Below are 24080 nucleotides of genomic sequence, written 5' to 3' on the forward strand. Positions count from 1 at the left end.
CTGGTATGTGGCCCAGCTGTGCGGAACACGCCTAAGGGTTTGTAGTGAGATCCTTCAGAATGCAAATGCCCCCGGGGGTTGTCTGTGAATGTTCTTCCCATTTGACTTGGCAGGGGCCCAGACATTGAATGCAGCCACTGACCTGATCCAAGATTCACCTTAGTGGAAACACTTTAGAGGATGCTTATCAGCCTGTTGCTCAGAATTAAGCGCTTTAAATTTACATGGGCAGATGAATTTGTCACTGAATCTGATATTGAATATGAAGAACATAGTGTTTCTGCTGAATGACATCATAACTGATTTTAAGTGAGATCTAATATTAAGCATGCAAATCATACAGCTGTGACGTATCCAATAAAAACTTGAACTACGCAGTTTTGTGGCATAAATAATTCAGACCGTACAGAATATTTATAGCTGTGAACATTTTTCAGCAAACATCTCAAAACATGCAGCGCTTCGAAGGAATAAACATGCGTTTTTATGTTGTTTTGCCCATATGCACCTTCGTTTGTAATTTCAGAAGATAACTTTTTCATTAAAAAAAGATAAATTATACCGTCGCTTTTATTAGTCATTATTGTTTTAGGCTTGGCAAGGACCCGAAGATTATTATGCATCCGTAAACAGCTTGTGGTTGAATGCGTACTTCAATTCCCTTTTTTGTGTTTCTCTAATCCACAGGCAAACACAATCCTTCCTCATTCGCATAGTCATCACTTACACTGCTTACCAACGCTAATGAACATGGCGGCATCTTTTGATATACCGATTGAAAAAAGGCTGTAAGTATCATGACTTATCTCCTTGAAATCAGGTGTGGCGTGGCATGTATTTAATGTTCAGTAGAATAATCAGACTTAGTTTGGTTAGATGAAGGTCCAGACTCTTTTTGATGTAGGTGAAGGTCCAGAGTCCTTTTGTTATTGATGTCAGTGTCATTAACCAACCATGAAATGCCTTGGTTGGGAGTAAAAAGTATTCTCAGGGACAGGTGGTCATGCGCAGCAGCCTGATGCATCACCTCCAAAGGCCACTGAGCTTCCTATATAGTTATGGCAAAAACGGGTTTAACTTGTAATTGCCAATTCTTTTATTTCAGACGGGCCAGTGCTGCTTTAAATTGTTTAAAACGCTTCCACGAAATGAAGAAACGAGGTCCAAAGCCACACAGTCTGTATTTGGATCACATTGTGCAGAAAGCGATTACAACGCACCAAAAAAGGGATCAGCATCAACGTATTCAGAAAGATATATTTATTCTGAAGGTAGGCGCTTAGAGATGACCGTTTGAAGCAGTTTTCTGATTTTTGTTATTTCTTGATTTTGTATCATACATACCCTTCCTTTTTTTTTTTATTTTTTTTTTTATAACTGGCTTTCATGTTTTACATTTTTCCATTATTGTCTATTTTTTGTGGCTTAATACTGTTATTTAGCTTGACAACCTTTATAAATTATTGTTCATATTTAACCTGTAATCCTTTCTTCTATGACAAAGGACACTGAAGACGCTTTGGTGACAAACCTAAGAGACAGCCAAGTGCTTAACCATAAAGAAAACCTGAAGTGGAATTGGAGCCTCATAGGGACCATACTCAAGGTGAGTCATCTGTCTCCTTGGCACACGGCATATAACATTACAGACCCTTTTAAATCAAAAAAATTCTCGTGTATTGCATGAGTAATTGAAAGCTGCATACGAATTCTTGGTAGAAAGTTAACGTTTTTTTTTTATTATTTTTTTTTTTTTTTGCAGTGGCCAAATGTAAACTTGAAGAATTATAAAGATGAACAGCTGCACAGGTATAACAACATTAGTTACATGCTGTAATATAACACTACAAACACACACTGTATACACGGGTTTATTTACAAAGCTATGAAATTAGCCAGTGTCGTTTCTATGTTCTATGTGTTTTTATAATGTTTTTATTTTCTTTTTTTACATTGACTTCATTATTTTTGGAATATTTAGGTTTGTTCGGCGGCTCCTTTACTTTTATAAACCAAGCAGCAAACTCTATGCCAATCTAGATCTGGACTTTAACAAGGCGAAGCAGCTGACTGTCGTGGGATGCCAGTTTACCGAGTTTTTGTTGGAATCTGAAGAGGTGAGAGCATTTTTGAATTTTCTCTTTTGGACCTTATGTATAAATATATTTACACATACTATATGGACACCTGACCTTTACACCAACAGGGATTTTTATGACATTGCATTCTAAATACATAGACATTCATATGAAGTTGGTTCTGTGGGGATTTGTGCCCACTCATCCAGAGCATTTGTGAGGTCGGGAACTGATGTTGGATGAGAACGCCCGGCTCGCAATCTCCGTACCAGTTCATCACAAAGCTGTACGATGGGGTTGGGGTCGGATCTCTGTGCGTCCGCTGAAGTTCTTCCACGCCAAACTCATCTCGTCACGTCTTTATGGACCCTGCTTTGTGTACTGGGGATTAGTCATTCTGGAATAAAAAAGGGTCTTACCCAAACTACTCCCATAAAGATGGAATCATAGCATTGTCCAAAATGTCTTTGTATGCTGAAGCGTTAAGATTTCCCTTCACTGAAAGTAAGAGGACCAACCCCTGAAAAAACAGCCCCAGACCATTACCCCTCCTGCACCAAACTTCACACAATTCAGTCAGGCAGGTAACGTTCTCCGGCCATCCGCCAAACTCAAACCCACCCATCAGACTGCTGTAATCCTTCACTCCACAGAACACTTTTCCGTTGCTCCAGAGCCCAGTGGCGGCGTGCTTTACATCACCCGATCTGGCGCTTGGCATTGTACTTGGTGATGTGAGGCTTGCATGCAGCTGCTCGGCCGTGGAAACCCATTCCATGAAGCGCCCGCCGCGCAGTTTTTGTGCTGATATTAATGCCAGTATCGGTTGTGGAGTCAGCTGAGTTTTAGTGGCTTTTTACGCTCCATGTGCCTTCAGCACTCTGTGACCCCTCTCTGTGGCTTTATGTGGTCTTCCGCTTTGTTGCTGTTCGTGAACGCTTCCACTTACCGATAATACCACTTACAGCTGACTGAAATATCTAGCAGGGATGGAATTTCACGAACTGACTTATTGCAAAGGTGGCATCGTATCACGGTACCACGCTTGAATTCACCAAGGGCTTCAGAATGACCCATGTTCTTTCACAAATGTCTGTAAGTGCAGACTGCATGGCTAGGTGCTTTATTTTACACACCTGTGGTAATGGGTCTGGTTGAGACATCTGAATTCAATAATTAAGAGGTCTGTCCCAATACATTTGTCTATATAGTTTGTATGTGTGTGTGTGTGTTTGTGAATATATACACTACAATAACTGCAAGAATGTGTTTAACAAACATTGAAGACTTAATTTAATAAATTCTCAACGACAAATGACGTGCCAGGCACATCACGGAGAAACGCAGTTAACGACAGTTGGCATTGTGGGGTTCAGTGATCTTGGAATGCGATCGATTGGTTTCTTTGCTCCGCCGGTGTTCCTGCAATGCCTGTTAAAAGAAACAGTTGTGGAATAGAAAAGCCTGCCTTAGGCCCAGACTGCATGTCAAATTTTAGGCCAGTCTCCAACCTTCCTTTTTTGGGCAAAATCATTGAAAAAGATGTGTGATCCTTTCCAGTCGGGCTTCAGAAAAAATTACAGCCCTGGTTCATGTTCTAAACGATCTTCTGATGGCAAGAGACGAGGGAGATTATTCAATCCTAATTCTTCTAGATCTATCAGCCGCATTTGATACTTGGCTGATCTCCTACAATGCTTGGAAACTAGCTGGTTAAAGGTAAACCCCGAAAAGGCAGAAGTCTTGTTGATCACCAATCCTATTAAACGCCAACCCAACTGGTGTAGAATTTGGAGGTTCAGAGCTACCCAGATTCTGTGTGTTGCTTGGCAGCGGTTTATCAATCAAACATCGGATTTCTGCTGTGACAAAATTTGCTGCCTTTCATATGAGGATCATAGCCAAGATAACGCACCTGATCCCGCCAGAGGATACTGTCGCTCTAATACACGCTTTTGTGACATCTAGCCCTCCCAGAAAAATCTTTTCAAGATTATTTTTTAAAAATATATTTTTTCTTTGAATTTTTTTCCTGACTTTTTCAGAACTAAAACAATATACAGTGTGCATGGGGCACAGTAAATGGTCATTGTCTCATCGGGTATTACATTTGAAAAACAGGCCGGTCACTAAGGGGTTAAGTTAGTGTGTGATCACGAAGCACTGCAGGGTGAGAGAGGATTACGTTCCCACTCTGTTTTACTCATAGAATAAATCTGACACATTTTGTTTTTTACATGTAACCGAACCGTTTGTTGGACTTAAACATTAAAATGATTAAGAAGTCATCGGCACACATGAGTTTTAGATGTAAACACGTGAATTGCTGGGCAAATAACTCAATGGTTACATTATTTTATCTTATATGCAGAAAATGTGGAGGAAAATGGTTGGTTGATTGTAGCCCTTTAGTGGCTTCCTTTGGGCTGTACAGGGTAGTGTTGGAGAACAAACTTTTGGCTCTGGAAGGTTTCATCTCTCTCCCCGGTTCATTAGACAAGTCATTGGATAACTTTATACTCTACATTCAATCGGTATTTATCGCTCATGCATGTGATCAATAAGCAGACAAGCAAAACCGTGAAACAAGTAGACCTGTGTTTTATTTTATTGTATTGGTAACTCAACTGCATTGTGTTACTTGCAAAATATCTATCGCAGGTAACGTAGTGAGTGAACTGCCACATTTCCCCTGCTATATAACAGGCACCTCTACACTGTCACGTTTACCAGGAACACAAAATAGCATGTTGTGGTGTTTGCCCTGTACGCACGTTTTTCCTGAACATGTGTGTTTTTGTAACTGTTGCCTCCATTCAGGACGGACAGAATTACTTAGAAGAACTTGTCAAGGACATTGTACAGTGGTTAGGCGCATCATCTGGGATGAAACCAGAACGGAGTCTTCAGAACAATGGTCTTCAAAACACACTGAGCCAGTACTACTTTCTGTTTATTGGCACTCTGTCCTGCCATCCGCATGGTGTCAAGATGCTTGAGAAATGCAACGTGTTTCAATGGTAAGTCATGATGCTATGTGCGGTCCTGTAGAATAGGCCAAGTTTAATCGGTGGAAATAGCATATGATCACCATCGCAAGAACCTCTTGACCACTGACTACTGTAGAAGTGGTTCCCTTGTATTTTAATGTAGCTCCAAGTCTATGGGTTGTCTATATCTAGCTAGTAGATGGTCCTCTCACCATGACTCTTGTCACCTCATTCATTTGAAGGCAGCATCTCGTTTTGGATTTGGTATAGTTTAACTATGTGGGTTCAAGGGGAGCCATTTTGTTTATGTTTGTTTTCATTTATTACAGTCTTCTTAATCTTTGCTCGCTTAAAAACCAAGACCACTTGTTAAAGCTAGCCGTCTCCAGCCTGGATTACAGCCGAGATGGACTGGCAAGAGTTATTCTTTCAAAAACTTTAACTTCATCTGCTGATGTAAGTTCATTTGTTATAAAGTCAATTACATAATAAGATTCTATTTTAACCAATTTCTTGAATATCTTAATATTTGTTATATTTTGTACCTGTGCTGAGCAGGTATAGCATCAAACCTGGGGGTAACCATTGGGGGTAGAAGCTAAGATGTGGCCCCAACTAGGCCAGCATGTAACACATTTCTCAAAACTTACAAGATTTGTTTTCCAAAACCATATCTATTAAAGTTGTTTAACAAATACGATACATACAATGCGATCTCTTTAAATGCATTGAAGTGCCAACTAGAGTACATAAGGGTGTTCTGCACATGAACCCAGTCATGGTGTCTTACGTGTTCATTGTATAAGTGCTTGAAGGTAAATAGTGGAAATATCCAGCCCTTTGTTCACTATCTCTTTCTTTGTGCGCAGAGCTGTCGGTTATACGCCACAAAGCATCTGCGGGTTCTGCTGAGAGCCAACGTGGAGTTTTTCAGCAACTGGGGGATTGAGTTATTGGTGACTCAGCTTCATGACAAAAACAAAAACATTTCCACCGAAGCTCTGGACATCTTGGATGAGGCATGTGAAGACAAGGTCGGTTGACTTTTTCATATTTGGATGGCACGATAGATAATGGGTTGAGGATGAAGATACACTTGTTCTGAATTTATTTAAAAATAATCGTTTTGTATTTTAAGGCTAATCTTCATGCCCTCATCCAGATGAAACCGGCTCTCTCTCATCTTGGTGACAAAGGCTTGCTCCTCTTACTTAGGTAACTTTTTGCTTTTAACCTGTTATACAGTAAGCACATAGTGCTTATATATATATATATATATATATATATATATATATATATATATTTATATATATATATATAATCATATTCATATATCATATTCATGTTCCTACCTTTTCTTTTTCCTCTCTGTCTTTGACAGATTTTTGTCTATTCCAAAGGGGTTTTCATATTTAAACGAAAGAGGTTATGTAACGAAACAGCTGGAAAAGTGGCAGAAGGTAAAAATAAAAAAGGCGCAGAATTGCTTCTGGCAATTACCCTCTGCTCAACACCAATTATGCAATGTAATGTTCTTACCTCTGTGTTCCTTGAAATTGCTACATTAAAATAGTTGTAATATTTCTCCTACATTTAAAATGGCATGTCTTTGTTTTGTGCAAACTTTTGTTTAGGAGTATAATTTGAAATATGTGGATTTAATTGAAGAGCAGCTAAATGAAGCTCTGACCACATACCGCAAGCCTGTTGATGGAGATAACTATGTTCGTCGGAGCAACCAAAGGTAACCAGTCGGTCCAATAGACGATTATACAAATCAATCTTTTAAATTGTCTAGGATGTATGTTTGCAATTAAGGAAATATTTCTCAGAAAAACAAACTTTTTTTTTCCCCCTTTTAATGTACAGAGTACAACGTCCTCATGTGTATTTGCCAGTTCACTTGTATGGGCAGCTCGTGCACCATAAAACTGGATGTCATCTCTTGGAGGTTCAGGTGAGAAGTGAATTTGTAGAAATCATGTACTTTATATCTTTTTTTTTCCCTTCTTCTAAAGTTAATATGCTTTTGTTTATTACTAAATATTTTGTACAAACTAAGAGAATGTAGAAGTGGAAATGTTGAATGATCATATTATTTGATATGAACTGTCATGTAATTGACAATCTGACAGTCTTTTTTTTTTTTTTCTATTTGTAGAACATTGTCCCAGATCTTAGTTACACAATCCGATCACCCACTTTAGACACGTGGGAAGGGATCAAGCAACTAAAGGCAGCCCTTTGGTCACTGGTAAGATACCTACTGTTCTACGTACTGGACTTGGTGTAAGAAATCCAGGTGTGATAGTCACTTATGTATAAATGTTGTGTCACTGGATGTACATCTTGATATCTTTAGATGTTTTTTCAATGCATCCTTGTTTCCTTAACACCTTCCATCTGTTTTATAGCAGGGTGGAAAATAATAGTGTTCTGATGTAGAAAGGATCCATTAAAATAAAAACCACTTTAAGAAACGTGTACAAATTTTCTTTCTTTTCCTATAAAACTGATTCCCTGGCTAGCAGACTAGTTCTTTCAAACACAAAATACAGCTACAGATTTGTGTTGTCAATGCATTGCATGGTATCTGTTAGTTACAAAATGTTGGATTATTTCCATTTTAATTTTAGGGAAATATTGGATCTTCTAATTGGGGCCTCAATTTGCTTCAAGAGGAAAACGTAATACCAGATATCATAGCCCTTGCCCAACATTGCGAAGTTCTCTCTATAAGAGGGTAAGTGTATTGTCTCTTTAGTATGTATATTTTGAAATATATCTCCTAAATATGTGGAATGTTTACAGGATAAAAAAAGGTGTTAAATAGAGTTATAACTATTACGTGTATACAATAAGTCTTAATATCGCTGTTCTCTGTATCTGATTATTCCTCTCCATTAAGTTATTATATTCCTGATTGGTGTTGGTTTGAGTAGCCTCTGTAAGGATAAAGTCAGGGTAATGAATGAAACGTATTCCGTTATGGTATTTTTATAACTAGTTGGTTAAGTCCTGCGGCTAACCGCACTCTTAAAGAGGAGGTAAGTTGGCAGCTTGCTTTACACCATTCTACCTACCCGGTAGCTTCTCCACAGTTCAGCCCTTTTGTACCTCTAGAGAGGACAAAGGATTTTGGATTTGAAATGTCTAATATATCTAGAGCCGCAGGGGACTGAAATGTCCAAAAACACTCAGAATCTTCATATCGTAACCTCGGTGTGTGTTTGAAATCTCCAGAACTTGTGCCTACGTTCTTGGCCTACTCTCCAAAACGAAACAAGGCTGTGACATCTTAAAGCTCTATAACTGGGACTCTGTGCGGCACAGTCGCAGGCACCTGTGGCCCGTGGTCCCTGACGAAATGGAGCAACTCTGTAACGAGTTATCGTCCGTGCCAAGCACACTCAGCTTGAACTCGGAATCCACCAGCTCTCGGCACAACAGTGAAAGTGAATCAGGTCTTCCGAGTAAGAAATATTTTCGGACGTTCTATTTATACTGTGTCCTTTTTTTGTCTGACTTTTCTGCTTTCATCGTACACGTGTTTTGAGTAATCACGTAATGTTCCGAGCTGATACTGTTAATTTATTCCGTCTTTTAACTTCACTAGTGTTTGGTGGATTTAGAACTTTAACTGCCCTAAACTACAACATTTAAAATGATTTCCTCAATAGCGGAACACATTTATGTTAATGGCCATTGCAAGAGCTTTGATACATTTGTGGGTTGAATATCTTTCCACTGTTTGCCAGTCTTTGTTTTAGTTTTGCCTGTAACCCTTAACCTTAGAAGTCTGGGTTTATCTAAAGGTTAAGGGACATGGTCACTAAAGACTTGCTGTCAAGAAAAGGCTGCTGGCCAGGGATTGTCTTAAAACAAGTGTCACTTTTGCCAGTTTCCATAAATCACAGTTCCATGCACTAAATAACCATGTCACGGTGTTGACAGATCAAAATTTTAAATCTTTTTTGTTTTTTGCTTGCGTGTTTCAACTCTGTCCCTTTTAAGGCTTAAAGTTTATCATTTGAACATTTTACGTTATGTGAAGATCATCATCACACATTTAAAGGGAGAAACAGTCTTTCTTAACCAGTTGTATTCAGTGTCTGACAAAAGTGCTTTGTTTTTTCTCCTGTAGGTATGTTCATTATAGAAGATGATCGATATATGAATTCTTCCTCAAGTCCGTTCTTTTACACAGAAGAATCAGAGCAAACCTTCTATGATAAACCCCTGAAGGACAAGGATCGCAGCCCTTTCATGCTTCTTGCTCAGAGCAAGTTTGTCAAAAGTCGCTTCTTGAATTCATTAACTCTGCCTAGTAAGAAGCCGCGAAGCAACAGCAGCAGTAGTGACCCCAAAGCACGTGAGCGCATAACTGAAAACAAGGCAGGCTTAAGGAGAAACCGAACGCTGACGGAGCCGAGCTCCAACATGGAGTTTAATTCCATGGATAGTTTCAGCTCTGTCTTTAAAGTTCCAAAGATTAACACGCTTCGCCTAGAGACTTCTTATGTCAACAAACACAATGATGACGCCGGCAGCACCCCTAGTTTTACTGAAAACGATCTTAAGCTTCCGAAAAGTCTTGGAATCGAAAACCACAGAGACCACACGAGCAGAGAAAAGTTAATAGGAGACGGTTCCACGAACACCCATTTCAAGAGCCGTAGCTTAAGTTTTAATACGGACACCACAACCAGTGGCATAAGCTCAATGAGTTCAAGTCCTTCTCGAGAGACTGTTGGGATAGACACTGCAAACCTTGATACGGACTGCGGGAGCTTGAGTACAGTAGTAAGCACTAAGACTATCAAAACAATTCAACCATCCATACTGCATCCAAATCATCTTCCTCTCTCGAAATCCAACTCCGTGTCCTTGGTACCTCCTGGCTTATCCCACACGCTTCCTCGGAGAGCACAGTCGCTCAAAGCTCCTTCGATCACCACCATTAAAAGTTTAGCGGATTATCATTTCAGTTACACAAGTTCACGGGACGCCTTTGGCTATGCAACGTTGAAAAGATTACAACAGCAGCGGATGCATCCGTCGCTGTCCCACTCGGAAGCCCTAGCGTCGCCAGCAAAAGATGTGCTTTTCACTGACACTATAACCATGAAAACTGGAAGCTTGGACTCCAGACTAACATCTAGCAGGTAGTGTTTGTGTATCTATAAGCATAACGGCAAATATGTTGTCATGCTAGAGCTTTTATTTTAAGGGTTAATATTTGCTATGTTTAAAAAAAAAAAAAAAAAAACTGTGGTGGTACTACACGGGTTCTTTAACACTTGTACACGGGCTCTTTAATTTTTAAGTGTGGCCTCTTTTACAAATATTCTTTCTTACTGTCACCCAAACACCTGATCCCAGTTTTGCAGGAGCAAATCGTGCTCTCCCCCCCCCCCACGGTCACTAGAAATCAATTTCAGTGACTATAATGGTGTATTTCACTGTACGATGTGACGCTCATTTAACAGATATGGTTAATGCTGGGGTTGCTCATGCAACTTTCTGATTTCTGGATTTTATTTCTCTCGCCAAATAGGAAAAAATACAAATCCTAAAGACAAAAATGTGTTCTCTAGAAACGGAAATCTCATTGGCAGTTTTTTATTATTATATAGAGAATTCCTTGGTTTTATTCACAATATACTGTGTCTGTGCAGTGTTCCATACGGATTTCCCCAAGTTGGGTAATTTTGTGCAAGTTTTTTTCTATAAATCATTCTTTTTCTCTGTGTGACAGGTTCATGAAGGCATTAAGTTATGCTTCACTAGACAAAGAGGATTTGTTAAGTCCCATAAATCAGAATACACTTCAGCGGTCCTCTTCTGTACGTTCCATGGTGTCGAATGCTGCCTATGGCAGTTCGGATGACTACATTGGCCTTGCTCTGCCAGTGGATATTAATGACATGTTCCAGGTGCGTATCGGTCATGCGGTTGTTGGATGTTGCTTTGATGTGGTATTTCGGAGTGTGCAGCACGCTAGGCGGTGGCGTGTAATGTCCCAGCTCGCCACTGCGTTAACGCTCGTCTCTGGTAATTGTACATAACGTTATACGACCAAGGGAAAGAAAAGCAAGCTCCATTGTCAAATACACTTGGTTTAGTTCACATTTTACATTTGCTTGTATTGTGGGCAGTGGAAAGATATATTTTTTTAATTGTTTGAATGTCCTCACCCGACTGTCGCTTCCTCCCCGGCCACATCTTTGCCTACACCTACACCTACACTATGACCTATGAGAGCGAGGCATTTAGAGGAGGTGTTTATTGAAAATGTAATGTATGTCATTATGTCATTTTATTTTTCTATACCTGGTATTGCAACTTTTAGTTCCTCAGTACCACAGATCTATAGAGACCCTTGCAATGATGTTTAGCTTCATTTCCGATGACCCTCTTTACATGCCACTGGAAGTTTATTTATCGAGATGGGAACTGTTCGCCTCATTGAAAATCTGCAGTCAAACAAAATAAATTCAGGTTGCTTCTGGCGTTCGAGGTTACAACGGAAGCACAGCCAATCGTACTAAAAGCATAAAATTACAAATGTACAATAATGTCAAGTTTAAATGATGCAGATAATTTATATAAGCTGGATTCATAAATGAAGTACATTGATACATTAGGAAATATATGTATATAAGCAATCGTAGGTCAGACAATTCATTACAAGGAAACATTTATTATATGTAGATTGTGCCACGGTAATACAAAACCAATGCACCGTATACGTACAGAATGCATATAAATAATGTATGTAGGGCTGCAACTAACGATTATTTTAATAATCGATTAGTTGGCCGATTATTTTTTCGATTAATCGATTAATCGGATAAAAAAACAATATGCAAATTTTTCGTTTATTTAAAATAATTTTAAGAACTAGATGTTAAAAACAACTTGCATTGTGCCCCCACCCCTTTGCACTGTGCCCCCACCCCCACTCTGCCCTGCACCCAGTCTCACACCCTGCCCTGCCCCCACCCCCGCTCTGCTCTGCACCCAGTCTCTCTCTCTCTCTCTCTCTCTCTCTCTCTCTCTCTCTCTCTCTCTCTCTCTCTCTCTCTCTCTCTCTCTCTCTCTCTCTCTCTCTCTCTCTCTCTCTCTCTCTCTCTCTCTCTCTCTCTCTCTCTCTCTCTCTCTCTCTCTCTGGCATATCTGGTCTCCAAGATAATTTTACAAACTGGCATAAATGTATAGGTTGATTTTCTTACAGCTGGTAGAGAAATTGGCAGACTAGACCAAACGGCTCATCAGATTCTGCGTTTTATAAAAATTAAGGGTTAAGGTTACTAGTGTTAAATGTGTATATTATGTGTTTTGTTCTCCAGGTGAAGGAGACGCCATATTTTCAAAAGTCTGCACCTCCTTGTGAAGAACGTGTCGCTAACTTCTTTGCACCTGAAGTAACAGGTAATGAGGTGTTTCCTGTGTGTTGTCTTATTAAAGCAGCCAATGCTGAATTATATCATGTTTGCGATTGGCTTATTGCATTTTACACTTTTGGGAATTCACATCCATTTAAATTACACGCGTTATAATAAGTATATCCTATGCTAACATATTGATCTAGCACTGGATACAAAAATGTCCTATGGCTGGTGGGAGTGTGTGTATGTTTTTTTTTTTGTTTTTTTTTTGGCAAATGTTGATCCCGTGTCTGATATCATGTTGTTGTGGTGATATGAAGGTTGTCCTTGGGTTCAGTGATCTATTAAAAAAAAATGTATCCTTAATCTTTCTTCCTTCTCCCTAAATGCAAAAAGCATCATGAAGTATAAATGTATTCCCTTATTAATCAGGTGTCCCAGGCACTGGGGTAAGAAGTCCCTTCCAGGCTTTGCGGCAGCAGTTCAGCATTACTGAGATAATGAACACGAGCCGCTCTGATGCCTCCCAGTTCCTTGAAAATACACAAGACACGGGCCTACAAGAACACACTGATGATAACTGCCTTTACTGCGTTGGCTTCCAGATAATGGGATACAATCACAGTAATTCGTTAAATGAATATAGTCGTTTAGGTATGTAGACTTTTTTTCTAATTAACTATCATTGAAAATATTTATTATTTACTTATATCGCTACTAGTACATCCTTTAAAAGCTGTGCCAAGATGCCCCGGTATGTCCTTACTTTCCCTGCCACAGTATACGGTTTTTGTAAGGAATGCCCAATCGCACTCTTCTGGTAGGTCTCCATGCTGAAGATCACTGTAGGACAGGAGAGACCCAAGAGGGTCTTTCTATACCCTGGTGGGATCTCTGATTGCTCCCCCTGGTGGCTAAAAAAAAAAGTGGGTCTTGAGGGATTTTTTTGAAGGACCAAAGTCAGGGGAAAGGCGGATTGGCCATGAAAGGGCATTCCAGAAGTTAGGGGCAGCCTTGAGTAATCTTGCTAGCCATCAGAGCACAGGATAGACAGAGATCGTAAGATGAGCGAAGAGACTGGGTAGGAGTGTATTTGAAGATTAATGTGGAGACGTAGGATACAAAGGAGGGAGGTTAAATGGGGGAAGCACTATGAAGAGCTTTAAAAGTAAGAGTCAAGGTTCTGAAATTCTAAAGCGGACAGGCAGTCGGTGAAGAGACTGACAGCGGGGAAAGGTCTTATAAAGTGATGGGAGAGGAAGATAAGTCTGGCAGCCGCATTCATGGTGGATTATAGAGAGGCGACAGATGTGAGGGAGAGCCGCTACGATCCTTAGTTGGGAAGGGAGGAATGCAGGCAATGGTTTTTTTAAGATGGAGACAGCAGTTCTTCTAGACAGAGGTCTGAGTCAAGGGTGAAACCAAGGCAGTGAGTGTGAGGAGACACGGAGATGATTGCACCATTGACATTGAGGGAAACTATTGAGGGAATGTTAGCACTGGAGGAAGGGAAGATGAAAAGTTCGGTATGTGGGGTGTTACTCCAATCAGGATGTTGCCAAACACAAATTGGGCCATTGTTCAGCAGTGGCGCATACTATGTAGAAGAAATTGTAAGCAAAGAAGCAAACAATGTCTTTATGGTATGGGGGAAAACCCAGTCATAAAAGGGTTAATAAAGGAAATTCAAAATATATTAAATGGCAACCCAATAATTCAATAATTTGTGTCTGTATGTAACTGGTTTTGGTCCTGTGTATAACATTGTTCTATTAGACCTTATAAAAAAAAAAAAGTAATTTCACGATCAGTAAGAACCGTAAATATTCGAAATTCACTGCCTTGTGAAAAAATATAAAACATCATATAATGTATCAATGTTATCAAAATAAATGAGGCCAGTAGATGTTTTGTCGAGATTTATATCAATTCATTATTTGCGTGTGGGTTTTTACATTTTAAGTTTTGGGTGCATATGCTAGGAATACACGTAGTCATCTATCATTTGTATTTCTCGTAAACCATTTAATAACATAGGAATCTTTTTTTATTTTTTTTAAAATAATAATAATAAAAGAAAATACCGCTCAGAACCGGGCGTTATAGTTATTTAGCGTTCCTATTCGAATCGTATGTGAATTGCTTCAAAAAGCAGAATTACCTTGGTCTGATAACCAGCATCTCTATAGAGAGAATGCAGACACAACATTAGTAGGCTAATATGAACAAGAGGGTCTCATATTAACAAATTCTAAAGAAAATAGTAATTTCTGCCCCAATGCTAAATTTTGCTACGTAACATTTACACGGAGTGCATTTTTGATCCATAAAAATTTCCCCTTAAATAAATCTGTTGATCTTTCTGTGTTTGTATTATTGGTTCTCATTTTATTCCTCTAGCCCCCCAAAAAAGTTGGACACCAAAAGATATGAAGCAAAGGGGGGCCACTTTAATTACAAATCATAAATGTAGGCCATACATGCCCCCACAGCGCTGCAGCATACAAAATAATTGACCGTGTACAATGTGAGATCCTCCAACATTTGCTTTCTCCCTGCGCTCAGGTCATGTTAGAAGTAAAGTTGGGGGCGTCTACATCTAGAATTTGTAATTAGAATTCTTCTACTTTGGACATCTCGTGTACAATCTACTGTTTTTTGTGGGCTATGTGTTAAGGACCCTTAAAGGTAGCTTTCCTCCCACATCACATACCATATCAAAACGTGACCAGACCCTCATTTTATTTCCATTATATTTTGAACTTTTTTTATATATATATTTTTACCTCACCATTTAAAAATGTGACATTTCATATTACATGTCGAATACTCTAGAGCAGGCATGTCCAAAGTCCGGCCCGCGGGCCAATTGCGGCCCGCGTTCCGGACTGATGCGGCCCCCAAGTGAGCCACGGGACTTGGCGTCATCAGCCGGCGCAGGGAGAAGGAAAGCGCGAGATCTGGGCTTTCCTTCTCCCTGCGCCGGCACACACAGCCACACAGCGGTGGGCGCGGCTTCAGCTGTTGCCGCGCGGATCGCAAGGGAGCAGTATCGGAGGTATTTACCGGACATCCGGCTTAAAATCACTCAAGGGAGCCGGATGTCCGGTAAAGACCTCCGATACTGCTCCCTTGCGATCCGCGCGGCAACAGCTGTTGTGCGCCGGGGTTTGTTGTCAGATCCCGGCGCACAACACTGAAGCCGCGCCCACCGCTGTCCGTGCCCTCTGAACCCCGTGCCCTCGGAAGAAGACAGAAGAACTGAAGAAGAAGAGGAGCGAAGAGCAGGAAAAGGAGCTGTAAGGAGAAAAGAGGAAAGGTAGGAAAGCATACAGTGAGAGTGGATTGGTATGTGTGTGGATATGTGTGTGTGGATTGGTGTATGTGTGTGGATTGGTGTATATGTGTGGATTAGTGTATATGTGTGGATTGGTATGTGTGTGGATTGGTATGTGTGTGGATTGGTAGATGTGGATTGGTATATATGTGTGGATTGGTATATATGTGTGGATTGGTATGTGTGTGTGGATTGGTGTATGTGTGTGTATTTGGTGTATGTGTGGATTGGTATGTGTGGATTGGTGTATGTGTGTGGATTAGTATATGTGTGGATTGGTGTGTGTGTGGATTGGTATGCGTGTGGATTGGTATGCGTGTGGATTGGTATGCGTGTGGATTGGTATGCGTGTGGATTGGTATGCGTGTGGATTGGTATGCGTGTGGATTGGTGTATGTGTGTGGATTGGTGTGTGTGTGTGGATTGGTATGTGTGTGTGGATTGGTATGTGTGTGTGGATTGGTATGTGTGTGTGGATTGGTGTATGTGTGTGGATTGGTGTATGTGTGTGGATTGGTGTATGTGTGTGGATTGGTATATGTGTGGATTGGTATGCGTGTGGATTGGTATGTGTGGATTGGTAAATGTGTGAGAGTGATGGGTGTTATGCTGTACCATTTCCAATGTATTTTTCATTATATAATTATGCTCTAAAGTACATCATAACTCCCATCACTCCATACTGTTCCATACAGTGGCAGAGCTGGGAGACAGAGGCCTTGCACCCCCACCGCAGGACTCCTGAAAGGTAAGTGAACTTCAAAGAGGGAGAGGGTAGATAGTTAGGAGGGGTAGATAGGGAGAAGGGAGTGAGAAGGGGTAGATAGGGCAGAAGGGAGCGAGAAGGGGTAGATAAGGCAATCATACTCCTATCATGCCAAGTCTGCGACTGCCTCCTGGAATCTGGGTATGCCTGGGCATGATAGGAATGTGATTGCTGTTAACAATTATATATATATATATATATATATATATATATATTGTTATTTAATTGTTTTGTCCTATTTTGGTGTGTTAGTTACTTTAAATAAAAGTGTTAGATTTTTTTTTTATGGTGTGTGTATGGGTCATATTCAGTTTCGGCCAGGTAGTTTTAAAGTGTGTGTGGGGGGGGTGCCACATACAGGATCCGCCCCGGGTGCCAAATACTCTAGGTACGCCCCTGCCCTCCCCTACACAATTTCTTCATCAGATGCCCTTGTGGCTGTGTGTGCCGGCGCAGGGAGAAGGAAAGCCCAAATCTTGCGATCTCGGACGTCGCTAGATTTGGGCTTTCCTTCTCCCTGCGCCGGCACACAGCCACAAGGGCATCTGATGAAGAAATTGTAGGCAGTGGCGGAACTACCGGGGTCGCGACTGCGACCAGGCCCTGGAGTTCTGCCAGTCAGTGGGGCCCAAGGGGTGCCGAGCGGTTGCTGAAAAAGGAGAGTGAGAAAGGGATAGATGTGGTATGCCGTTTTCAATAAACTTTGCATAAAATAGTTAATTTGCATTTCATTTTAATGGTTCAGAAAATGTCAGGCAAAATGGTCGGCCCTCGCACATGTTCACTTCATCAAATCTGGCACTCTTCGAAAAAAGTTTGGACATGCCTGCTCTAGAGGAAGAGATTTGTAATTCGTGTCTTTCTACCTCAGCCTGCCATGTGACGGCACCCACGGCGTCCCCTCTGGGTTTTGTTCTGCATTCAGGGGTCCACGCCTCACATGCCATTTCACTCATTCAGCTTTTTGTTGCCCTTTTTTTCTTCACCCCCAGACTTTCCCGACATTCCATATTCAGACTGGTGCGCGCATACCATCCCCAATCACTTAGAGGTGGTCTCCCACTCCACAAAGTTCTCTGGGATTTCAGGGTGTAGTGATGCCGCCTCTCAGGGCTCAGCAAGCAGTACCAAAAGTACCGAAATAGTTCTAGGTAAGTGGCAACATGTCTGAAACACATTAACAAAGCATAAGAGTGTTAAAGGTGAACGCAGGAGTAATCCGCATAATCCAAGTTGTAAAGTCTTTGTTATATTACAATATGAATGCTTCATATGGCTGTGTTTTTGTAAGTGAATGCACCATTTTGGGACTGGTTATTCTGAAATTCCCAGTCACTGCAGTGCTTGGGGCCCGCGAGAGACTTGCGTAGACTTACAGTTCGACCTTGATCCCATCGCTATTTATAATAAAGGCCCAACCCCAGTGAGCTTCTCCTGCAAGAACAGCCTAGTTTGGCCTGTATAACACATTATTAGGGAAAAGAAAAAATGTCGGTGCGCTAAGCTAGTCTCAGGCTCAAATAATACAAATGTATACAAAAAACAAAAACTGTCTGTGCTTCTTACCCTAATAAAGTTTGCAACAAATATATAAACATAATATAAATGAGAGGTTTTGGTTATATGAATTGGCCAAAGCATAATTAAGCTTAAGGTTTAATTGCACCTCCCCCAACACATTAATAAGGTTTTGGTAGCAGTATAAACTGCTTTGTGTGGCCACTATGTAGGAGGTGAGAGTAGGTTCTCACCCTATTGAGAGTGTGCCTTGACGTGGCGGGTGAGCTTAATTATGCTTTGGCCATATAACCAAAACCTCTCATTTATATTATGTTTATATATTTGTTGCCAACTTTATTAGGGTAAGAAGCGCAGACAGTTTTTTTTTTTTGTATAACACATTATTAAATTGGTTAAATTCCATGTAAGTCTTCGCACCCATTGCTCTGCATCATGGGCTGCCATCCGAGCCAGAAATCAGTCGGAGAATCCTCCCGGGCTCGGCCATTTATAAATGCTTAGTGGGGTTCCCTCTATCGTGAAGATGCTGTCGGTCGGTGTCCCTTGGAGGCTCATTGAAGGGTGGACACTTCCTTATATTAAGGAGCCTCCTCTGATGTCAGAATATTACATTGATTTGCATTTTGGGACAAACATTTAATTATCAATTCAGGTATGGAGCAATTCAACAGAAAAAAAATCTTTCTTACTTAAGCCCAAAGTTGCACTTTATTCGTATGCACATAATCCTTCTTCTTCCTTTGGCTTCTGGAAACGTGGCGTGTCCCCCACCTGCCTGTGTTCTGTCTTTGTGACTCCCTTGCTTTTTTTTTCCTAGGTGGAAAACCCATTCCTGAAGATACACCTGTGTGCCGAATTTTGCTGAGAAAAGAGGTCTTACGGCTGGTTATTAATTTAAGTAGCTCGGTGGGAACAAAAGGACACGAAACTGGGCTTTTAACGTAAGAAACTTATGCATTTTTATTTTTTTTCTTTAGTGTTTGTACGGAACGGGCATAATTATCTAACCACCTAGATTTCCTTACTTATAGTGACAGAAGACTTCTGCTTATTGAAACATTCTTACATTGATTTTCTAACATAATGTGCCATATTTTTATTTCGTTATCTATTTAACTCGAGAGTAGCAAAATTTTACACAAGTATAGATTTTTTTTTCTTCTGGGAAGGTTGTAGCCATTCAGTAATACCAGGAATGATGTTTTTCTAATGTGCATCTAGTTAATGCCGTGTTAAATTGAGCAGAATAGGTGGATCCACACCATTAACTATGCATTGTACAGGGCCAGCTCCTCCACCGAAATATCACAGTAAAAGTGGCGAGTTAAATTTTTCAGTTCCCCTTTTAATAAAGTTGCTGTTCTACTTCACTAAAGTACATTGAAATCCCGATTCCTTGTACTGCTGAATGCCCAAAACCTTCCCTGAACATTGTTGTTCGCAGGGCAGAGATGGAGACGTTTCCCTCCAAAAATGAAGTAATTCTTCCTGACAGGTTTATGGAAGCATCGCCTCTAAGCTGTGCTGTCACTTACATTTATCTCACAGCCCTTGGTACCCGCTGATTATTGAGACAGTCGGGGGGATATATCTCCAAGCAATGAAATCAAAAATAACTTTTGAGATGGTCATTTTAAATGCCCAACATCATGAAAGCAGAAAGGTTTGCACCTTACACAAACATTGATTTTCAGCGGATGTTAAAGGTGGTGGCCGTCGCGTTCTCTAATTTTATTATTTCTGCTGTCGGTGGCTGCTTCTGGGTCACATGACCATTACATGTTCCATGGAAAATGATGAATTTGGCAGAATTTCCCATGATGAAATAATAATTTGCGGGAAGGAATGATGTTTCTAATGACACGTTTAGTTATAAGTGTTACGTTCAGCAACCAACTCGTAAAAATCCCAGTTTGGGATTAATGGTCGTAATCACCATGCAGTCTGATTAATGAAAGTCTATGGGGGGGGGGGGACTTCATTAGCATCACCATAAAGAATCTTCTCAGAGTGGTGTTTGGAGAAAATATTACAGCAAAGGGAGTTTATTGGAACAAAAGGAGATAAAACCAGGTTTTGTTGACCTGCATTACTGTATACAGCTCTGGATTTTATGCTCCAGGAGGAAATCTTTTTCCACAGGGCTTCGCCTTTATGTTGCTTCTTTTTACACCCTGTTGAATTTAATGTATTATTATACTTTTGTCCTTTTTCTTAAGGATTAAAGAAAAGTTTCCTCAGGCGTTTGATGACATCTGCCTGTATTCTGAGGTCTCCTACCTGTTGGCTCATTGCACCTTTCGACTGCCTTCTCGGAGGTTCATTCAAGAGCTCTTTCAAGATGTACAGTTTCAGCTCGTGAGTATCTGCAGATCCCCGTCTTATGACATTAATACGTTGTTACCAGAAGTTTTAACAAAATGTCCTTTCGCCTGTGGAAGAGGAATTGCTGTTAAAATTAAATGACCAATCAGCCTTTGATTAATCCTCGTGATTATCGTGCAAATACAGTACGTTCTGTAACTTTAGAATTATAAGAAACGTCAGAATTTTTAAAACAAATATTTAGGGGGAAAACAACAAGCGCGTGTTTGTGATATAAAATAAAATGCCTTATATGCCAGAAAATAATATATGGTGTGTTTTCAACTTTTTATTAAGCATTTTATTCAGTTTTTGGCTCATAACTGCAATGTTTACCTCTCGACAATGTAAATATATTTAATGTGTTTTAAGCAATATTTTGCTACAAATCTGTTTTTAAGGAATGAATGATGAGTAATTTTCCAGAACATGATCAATTCAGCAAAAGGACATTTCCTGAAATGTTTTTTTATTATTATTCAAGAACCAAGTTGATTTTTTACATTTTACTGCGGTGCCCAATTTATTATAAACACATATTTTTTTTTTTAAATTACATCTAGATGCATGAAGAAGCAGAAGCTCTCCTTGCTGTTCCTCCAAAGCAGCCAATAATCGACACAGAAGGTGAATCCTGACCCCAAGATTTCAATGGCAGACTGAATATCAATGGACTTTGTCTGGCTTGTCGGGCAGCAAAGAGAGGAGCGCCCCTTCCATCGTGTCCCTGCGCAAACCCGCTTTATGCACTGCGTCTGGAGACGACTCTTTATTTTGTTCCTTGTACCTGAAGGACATTGAATCATCAGACGTAATGGTTTCAGACAGTACAGGCAATCATGCTTTTGGATAGCTATGTATGCAAGAGCCAAGCATTGAAATGCCTGCCGTTCCTCTGTACATAATGACTCCCGAATCCCCAAGGATATTTCGAGGAGATGGTGATTCACTTTCCTCTTCTGATGCCTTGTACATGAACTGTATGTTATAAATAGGTATATCCTGCATGTCCCTTCCTGACAGTAATGACCTGCCAGGCCGGACGGGCACCTCAGGGACAAAGCACCCTGTGATGTATTCTCAAAACACTACTTGGATGATCGGTGGATGTTTGTTGGACTTTGTCTAGAAGGCTTAACCCCTCCGTAACCTCTCACATCTGTGTGTAACCTACTGACTGCCGTGGGGGTGGATAGAGCCCCAGCCATCTGGCACCCGTGGGGTTAATCTTGTAGCCACTGCTTTGCTGTAGCCCTGTATGGAACTAAAACACATTTTCTTTTCCTTTTGGTCATCATCGATTGATGGGAAACGATATCAATTCCTCCTGGTTTGATACAACGCTAGCACATGTCTTAAATCTGATTTTTATTATTCCCCTTCATCATCGTCTGAAATTGAGGTCTGATCTGGCAAACCCTTTCTGAGCCGTACCACAATAACGCATCGCAGCGGGACGCTCGTGGGGATAATGCTAGAACAGAGTTTTGCACATTCCATGAGAAAAAAAGACAATCTCTGTCATTTGAAAACTAATTTATTGTATTATGATATATCCCTTATATATATATATTACTAGTTGCACGCTAGGTAATCTGATAAAGGTCCTAGCAGCAAGAACCTCCCTTTTTTTTCTTAAATAATGCCAGTATTGTATGAAATAGTTTGCACAGAAAGCAGTCCATGAAATCCGGACTGAGCTTTTGCGCAGGTTGGGGGTAAGGAGCCTTTTTAAACCATGTAATATATAGCTTATGAAATGTGTCAGCAGCCTTTGGAGCCATAGAAAAAAAACAAATAATCAAGGATATATCGGTGATCCCTCGGATACAGACACCTTTACTTAACATATCTATCTGAAATTAGATGGAAATGTATGAAGCCGCCTTGCTGTCAGAGACCTCTAATGTATTGCAGTGCAATTTGTTGACCCTCTGCAGAATAAAAGGTGACAATATGCAAATATGTATATATACACACACGGACATATATATATATATATGTATATATATATATATATATATCATGGACAAACTTCACTACATTATCGTGTATGTAATTCACATTTATCCTGTTGAATGGCTTGAGTGTATGTGTATATATATATATATAATCATCCAGCTGGACTGTTAGAACCTGTGCATATATTGGATTAGATATGAACTGAACAGTGTTTGATAACTTTATTACAAAATATGTCCTAATTGCTTACCTTAGATCGAAGGTCGGCAGAGCTAGTCATACAAACTACAAATGTTTCTGTAAGATAAACCGTATTTAAAACACAATTAAATTGTATACTAATTAACATATTGACTTGATGTCTCTGGAAGCCTTTTCTGTAGATTAGCTAGATATTATTATTGACGGGTAGACTAGTAGCAGAATGTGAATTTCTAATTTGTTTGGACTTCCACTCCTGTCATGCACATGCAAGCTCGATGGCTGAGGGCATTGGGAGTAGTAACGTGGGCACACTTTCTGTTGGATTAACGCATTGACTATCTCCAGATTTTCCGCTTTAAGTTAGAGGTTTTGGCTGAGGGTGGATGCTTCAAAACTGATGATGTCATAGAGTAGATCCTTTCAGGTTTATTCAAGACACGATGAGGGCCTTGAATGAAAACCTTTTAAGGGTCGCATCAGGCCTTCTTTTGAGCCGTAATCGGGGATAAAATGTATGGTATGAACTGCGTTCCAATCTAACAGATTTCTGTTATTTTAACAGGTTTCAGTTTGCTTTTTTTTTTATTTATTAAGGACTCTTAAATGTTTTGTGCCAAAAGCATGCCCAGTTTCTTATGCCATGGCATCCAAATAGTAAAGCTGTGCATCAGGACCCCTTACAGCCTAGTGGTTGGCGTAGCTTGGCCTATAGCTCTAGAGCGGGGGAAACTTTTCTGAGTGCATTATTCATGTTGGTTCCTTCATCATAGTTAAACGCCAGATCTAGCAGCTGTATTCAGAGTGGCTGCCTTGGCCAAATAGCAAAGCTTTCTTTTCAGATTCTTGAAGCATTTGTGCAAATGTTCCACAAGTTGCTTAAGCAGCACATTTAACCTTCAGATTATTTGTTGAAGAGAACTGTCTCGCTGCATGTACCGCATTCTCAATGCCAAAGGGGCACACCACAAGCTTTCATCTAAAATCATCATCAAGTATTTCCTGTTGTTGGTTAATTATCCATTCTGTTGGGCAGAAGTATACAACCCATCTACCAGGGCTGCTTCTTGATGCGACCATGTTATTCCAACTAGTCTAGTATATAAGATAGTGGAGTTTATTCACTAATGGCAGAGTTGTGTTTCAGCTACTTGACTTCGGTATACATTACCAAGACTCATCCCCAGTGAGCTTCTACTGAAGATAGAACTTGTCTGCCCCTGGATCACGTGTAGGTATATTTTCAAACATGCACTATGTCTATTTACCCCTTGAATTATCCATTATACAGGGCCAGCCCTTGTTGGAGAACTTCTCTTGTGTTGGTCCTACATAATAAATAGTTAAACTCACAGCTCTCCTGCAGACTCTCCATTTAGTGAATAAACCTCCTTGTTTAACCCTTAAATTGTTTGCTCACGTCCTGCTTCTGAATTGCAAGTAGTTGCTCTTATAGGATTCTCGGGGCGA

The 24080-nt window shown here is 40.3% G+C and overlaps 1 protein-coding gene across 2 annotated transcripts in view; it reads left to right on the forward strand.

The window, feature by feature from the left end:
- Window positions 1-22763, forward strand: part of RICTOR (RPTOR independent companion of MTOR complex 2) — a 52916-nt gene extending 30153 nt beyond the window's left edge. For both annotated transcript variants that reach the window (XM_053448108.1, XM_053448109.1), the window contains 23 exons: window positions 688-788; window positions 1106-1271; window positions 1505-1606; window positions 1763-1809; window positions 1982-2117; window positions 4899-5098; window positions 5398-5524; window positions 5938-6102; window positions 6207-6283; window positions 6450-6528; window positions 6703-6812; window positions 6938-7025; window positions 7230-7322; window positions 7705-7811; window positions 8312-8541; window positions 9213-10233; window positions 10827-11004; window positions 12421-12502; window positions 12892-13113; window positions 17555-17713; window positions 18901-19024; window positions 20303-20441; window positions 21011-22763. In XM_053448108.1, coding sequence (XP_053304083.1) covers window positions 688-788; window positions 1106-1271; window positions 1505-1606; window positions 1763-1809; window positions 1982-2117; window positions 4899-5098; window positions 5398-5524; window positions 5938-6102; window positions 6207-6283; window positions 6450-6528; window positions 6703-6812; window positions 6938-7025; window positions 7230-7322; window positions 7705-7811; window positions 8312-8541; window positions 9213-10233; window positions 10827-11004; window positions 12421-12502; window positions 12892-13113; window positions 17555-17713; window positions 18901-19024; window positions 20303-20441; window positions 21011-21085 — 3828 coding nt within the window. In that variant the 3' untranslated portion in view covers window positions 21086-22763. The remainder of the gene's footprint in view (window positions 1-687; window positions 789-1105; window positions 1272-1504; window positions 1607-1762; window positions 1810-1981; window positions 2118-4898; window positions 5099-5397; window positions 5525-5937; window positions 6103-6206; window positions 6284-6449; window positions 6529-6702; window positions 6813-6937; window positions 7026-7229; window positions 7323-7704; window positions 7812-8311; window positions 8542-9212; window positions 10234-10826; window positions 11005-12420; window positions 12503-12891; window positions 13114-17554; window positions 17714-18900; window positions 19025-20302; window positions 20442-21010) is intronic.
- The last annotated feature ends 1317 nt before the right edge of the window (window positions 22764-24080 follow it).

Source organism: Spea bombifrons, chromosome 1, assembly GCF_027358695.1.
Source record: "Spea bombifrons isolate aSpeBom1 chromosome 1, aSpeBom1.2.pri, whole genome shotgun sequence".
Classification (NCBI taxonomy): Eukaryota; Metazoa; Chordata; class Amphibia; order Anura; family Pelobatidae; genus Spea; species Spea bombifrons.